The following is a 4824-nucleotide window of genomic DNA, read 5'->3' as shown; positions in this document are numbered from 1 at the left end:
GGTAAATGCAATTTCCTATTGGGATAGGTAATTTGCTATAATTAATGTGCTGTTAAGAGAAAGGGAGAGGTGAGATTTATCCATTTGGATAAAAAGTGAGTTAATATAATTAAAAAAAGTCGCAACATCGAATGATATTTCACCTGCCTTTTAATTTGGGTAAAAAATAGTTCAAAATAGAAAACGAAAATTATAGTGGGCACTTGATCCATGTTCGAAAATGTTGATCCGAAGAACATGAAACATAAGTACGTTTTAAATAATTGCTTTTATTAAAAAAATAAGAACTATAAGGTTTCTGGATCCGCCAATACAGAGAGAGAAAGTATTCATATCAGACTATTTTTTGATAATTATTTTTTTATTAAAAAATAAGAAACGTAAGATATGAGAGCCAAAAAAAGGATTCTGGATCTGCAAATACAAAGACAGAGAGAGAGAGAGTCTTCATTTCAGACTGCCAATACAAAATCATTTTGTACAAAACACACTTGTTTTGGCTTCATTTCACCAATTGAGGGAAGGGGAATGGATCGCATATACTCGATAACAATGTCAATTTGAATCGCTTTAGTTGGATTTACGAAATTGGACAGATATGTTCTGCAGTTTTAAAACTGAATCCAAGTCTAATAACTGACAGAGATTCTATGAAGATGTGACTAGATTAAATACAATTTAATACTGGACCTGATGCTGGTCACAGGTCAGACAGAGAATTTAATAGGAATTTTTTTCTTATGAAGTTGAATTGTATCTTTTAAAATATCTATTGAGGACAAATTGTACTTTTGAAAATTCTTAGACGGGTGAAAATTCTCGGTGATTGCCGGCGACTGAGATCTGCAAATTAGTGTTAAGTTTAACCAACCTGCTTCTTGCGGGTGCTTGATTCCTCAAGGGACGGGTCAGAATTGGACTCCGTTGCAAAATCACACACTAGTAAATCAGAATTTGACTAGCTGGTGATCTGAATCTTAACCTGACTAGTTGGCACTTGGATATATCAGATCTTCTACGATTATTTTCGCTACACTGACATTTATGTTGGTAACTTTTCACTCACATCATTACTCGAAACATATGTATAGTTCAATTACGTCTTCTTGTCTAATATGGAACCTGAGAATTTTCCCTTGGGTGTTGCAAGATCTCAACTCTTAACTTTGAAATATAAACAATTAGCACGAGTGTGGTGATCCTTCAGTTATGATTGTGAAGGTCTGGAGTACTGTGAAATGGACTTCTGGATCAAAATAAAGAAATATATATTTGATTACTTGCCCAAATGCAAAACTGTGACCAAGTATGTATCATAGACATTCATATCCCCGCAGGAGAGCGGGTATGAAACAAAAAACCATTATTATATATAACCATACAATCCACATTTGGTTTTCTTGCATCCACAAATTAATCATTAGAAACAGGCACAATTGCACAAATGATTGGATGCAGAAATTAAAATTCTTTTTAAATTCTGGAAAAGGCTTATCAGATACCTTTGGACGATCTAAATCCAATCAATTTGCATGACAGTGCGAATAACTTAATTCCCTCTAATAATAGATTCGTAGCTTGTCTCCATATGCCCCCTTTGTATTGGTAAAGCATATGGAGGGCATCCACAGAAGGATTAATGGGGATACTTTAGATGCAACTTACTTCAGCCATCGGAAAAAACATATAATTTAAAACAAACTACCATTTTTTTGGGAAAAAATAAACAAAACCCCCACTACTTAATTAGTACCTTTACATTAGGCCTCTCACATGTCACTAATCAAAATATCATACTCAAGGCATAAACGGGAACTATAGAAGGTCAATCACCACCAAGGCCTCAAGATCGTTATCAACGTGCACTTTGATAACGTAGAACTTGAAATTGAAAGGTGAACATGAAACAAACAGACCGACAACTCTCTCATCACCCTTCTTACAGGTAGCTTGACAAACAAATATTACAACAAACAAAAGTCCGGTGAGTGCAATATAATATGTTATGCTCTGTAGAAAATCGATGATAAAGTAGGAATACTAATGCAGGTCTCGAATGCCCGGTCCACATGAACACAAAACCAAGTCCCCACTTTTCGAATAAACAAGATGGGTAGTATGGTTGTCAAGAAACCCATGGCGTAGCCAATCCCTGCTGCTAAATACTCCCAGTGCGGATCTCGGGCTATTTCTTTGACATGATTAATGGATCCTTGTGGGCCACGGTTGGTACTTGGACATGAGATTGGCAGTGGTGGCCCACAAAGCCCTGGGTTGCCATCAAATAAAGTAGCATTGAATGTGCCAAACTGGTTGCCTTGAGGGATTCTCCCTTGCAAGTTGTTGTATGATAAGTCCAAGGTAGAGAGAAATGTGTCATGTGTTAGCTCCTCAGGTATACTTCTGATAAATGGTTATAAGAAAGGTCCAGTGACTCCATGCTTTACAACTGTCTGAATGACCTCGGGATGGGACCTTCCAGGTTGTTCCTTGACAAGTTCAACGAATAAAGCTCTTCCAGTGCACCTATCTCTTCAGGAATTCTTTCGGTGAATAAATTGTTGGACAAATCAATGGATGTCAAAATGGTAATCATCTTCCATACTCGGCTTTGCCCTTTGATAGTTAATAACAGTGGTTGCTGGTATGTGCTGTATGATCGATATGATGGGTCCTTGGAACCAACATTTGTTTCCTTCCTCATCAAGGAACTAAAATTTTGAAAAAGGATAGAGAGAAGATGTCCCTTCAATTGGTTCCTGGAAATGTCAAGGATTAACAACGAAGGAAACATCTTTATGGAGAAGGAAGAGCTAACAGTGCCATGAAATTTATTGGAATGTAATGCCAACACACGTAAGTAGTCCAAGTGGCCAAGCCAAAAGGGAAAAACATCACTTAACTCATTGTTGCCCAAATTTATAACCGTCAATTCGCTGCACATAGAAAGATTCCTGGGAATCCTGCCAACCAATTTATTGTCATTGAGGTTCAACACTTGTAAGGCAGGTGTGGAGGAATTGCAATACACTTCTGGAATTGGGCCTTGTAGTTGGTTGTTGCTCAAGTCCAACACCGCTAGTTCATCAAAAGCTGTGGGCCAATTGTCTGGGAACCTGCCTGTTAGTCTATTGTTTGACAGGTCAAGTACCCGCATGTTATTACTGCTACAATTATAGAGCAATCTTGTCATTTCCCCTGTGAACTGGTTGCCGCTCAATTCAATTAGAGATAAAGATTGAGAACCACAAATAAGCCTTTGACCCTGTAGTTTGTTCTTGCTGAGGTCTAACTCATCTAATCCGGTCAAGTTAGCTAAACAATCTGGTATGGTACCTGTGAGGTTATTTTTAGATAGGTGTAGATGTTTTAAGAATAACAAATTGCAGAAGAGTGCGGACGGGATTGTTCCCTTGATGTTATTGTTCGACACATACAATGACAAGCTTGTGTTGAACATCAACGGAAGATCGAAGTTCCTCGAACCATTAATATTGACCGCTTCCTCAAAACCATCGAGCTTGTTATGTGATAGATCCAAATACCGAAGTTCTGGTAGTCTCCACACCCATGTCGGCACCTTCCCACTTATGTTATTATGTGAAAGGTTGAGTTCCCCAACGGCCTTTGTGTTTTGGAGGAACCAAGGAAACTCCCCTTTGATGTTGCAAGACACCAAGTATAATATTTCTAGATGCAAAAAAATTGTAGCTTGATGGTTGACATAAACAGTTTTGGGAAACTCAACTGTCAAATAGTTCCAAGAAAGGTCCAAATATGAAAGATTCCTCAGGTTTTGGAATAAGGAGAAACCGTTGGTACCAGTAATTATGTTCCATTGAATGTCCAATAACTCAATATGAGGCAACTTTCTAATTATGGAAAGAGGAATCTCCCCATCCAACATGTTATATGAGAGATCGACATCAACTAATGGGGAAAACTCATTACCAAAATCAGGAAAGCAACCATTTAACTTGTTGTGATCAAGGTGCAGTTTCTGCACTATACCTTGGGGAATTTCTCCACTCAATCTATATCGACTAAGGTCTAAATAGGTTAGGTTTGAAAGTTGTTTGAAGGATTCAGGAATGGGACCAATTAAGTTGCAATCTGAGAGCGAAAGTTCGGTGAGGTGAGTGAATTCCGACAATCTCGATAAGATCTCGCCAGCGACCAAATTGCGGCTGAGATCAAGACTTTGGAGGTGAGAAAGTTGAAATAAGGAAGAGTTTGGATCACTGACTTGCACTCGGAGATTCCAGATTTCGACGCCGGTGACAAAGCCGGTGGTATGGTCGCAAGAGATTCCCTCCCACTCGCAACAATCTGATTCATTCTTCCACGTGCTTAACAATGGCCGCGACCCTTGGGATAGACTTTGCTTGAATTGTAAAAGGGCCAAGCTTTGGTTGGGGAGGCAGGATGCTGCTTCGCCTTTCATCACCCCCTCTCCTCCTATATGGAGCAATAGAAAAAGGGTGGAGATACTGTAAATGTCTTATTTCAAATTTTGTAAAGGATAAGAAATATTTGGTTCATCTATATCTGATTACTGATGGGATTAAAATTTTGTAGTTTGGCTTGCGATTCCCCTATTGACACCGTCGCTTCCTAAAGAGTGAGGCGACTATGTCCACCGTGACCGACGGGGCAATGAAGACACAGACAGTGCGCCCATGCCTACCGTGGCAGACGGGGCATTAAGACAATGATGTCAGCAGTATACCGGTGGGCTGACTCAGAAGTCTCGCATGATATAAGTAAAGATATACGCCATTCCAATGCGCGGGGTCTATTCGTAGTCTTCCTTGGAAATGATAG

At 39.2% G+C, this 4824-nt stretch overlaps 1 protein-coding gene across 1 annotated transcript; it reads right to left on the bottom strand.

The window, feature by feature from the left end:
* Window positions 1-2443: 2443 nt before the first annotated feature.
* Window positions 2444-4452, bottom strand: LOC116262681 (receptor-like protein 9DC3). The gene has a single exon (XM_031642163.2). It carries the CDS (start codon window positions 4442-4444, stop codon window positions 2444-2446), a length of 2001 nt encoding a protein of 666 aa, XP_031498023.1. The 5' UTR covers window positions 4445-4452.
* Between the last annotated feature and the right edge of the window lie 372 nt (window positions 4453-4824).

This window comes from Nymphaea colorata, chromosome 10 (assembly GCF_008831285.2).
Source record: "Nymphaea colorata isolate Beijing-Zhang1983 chromosome 10, ASM883128v2, whole genome shotgun sequence".
Taxonomy (NCBI): Eukaryota; Viridiplantae; Streptophyta; class Magnoliopsida; order Nymphaeales; family Nymphaeaceae; genus Nymphaea; species Nymphaea colorata.
The sequence above is the reverse complement of the archived record's forward strand: the minus strand, read 5'-3'. Positions and strand labels throughout refer to the sequence as shown.

Bases quoted from the DNA above. Each gene is read 5' to 3' on its own strand.
- LOC116262681 (XM_031642163.2), bottom strand. From the start codon at position 4,444: ATGAAAGGCGAAGCAGCATCCTGCCTCCCCAACCAAAGCTTGGCCCTT.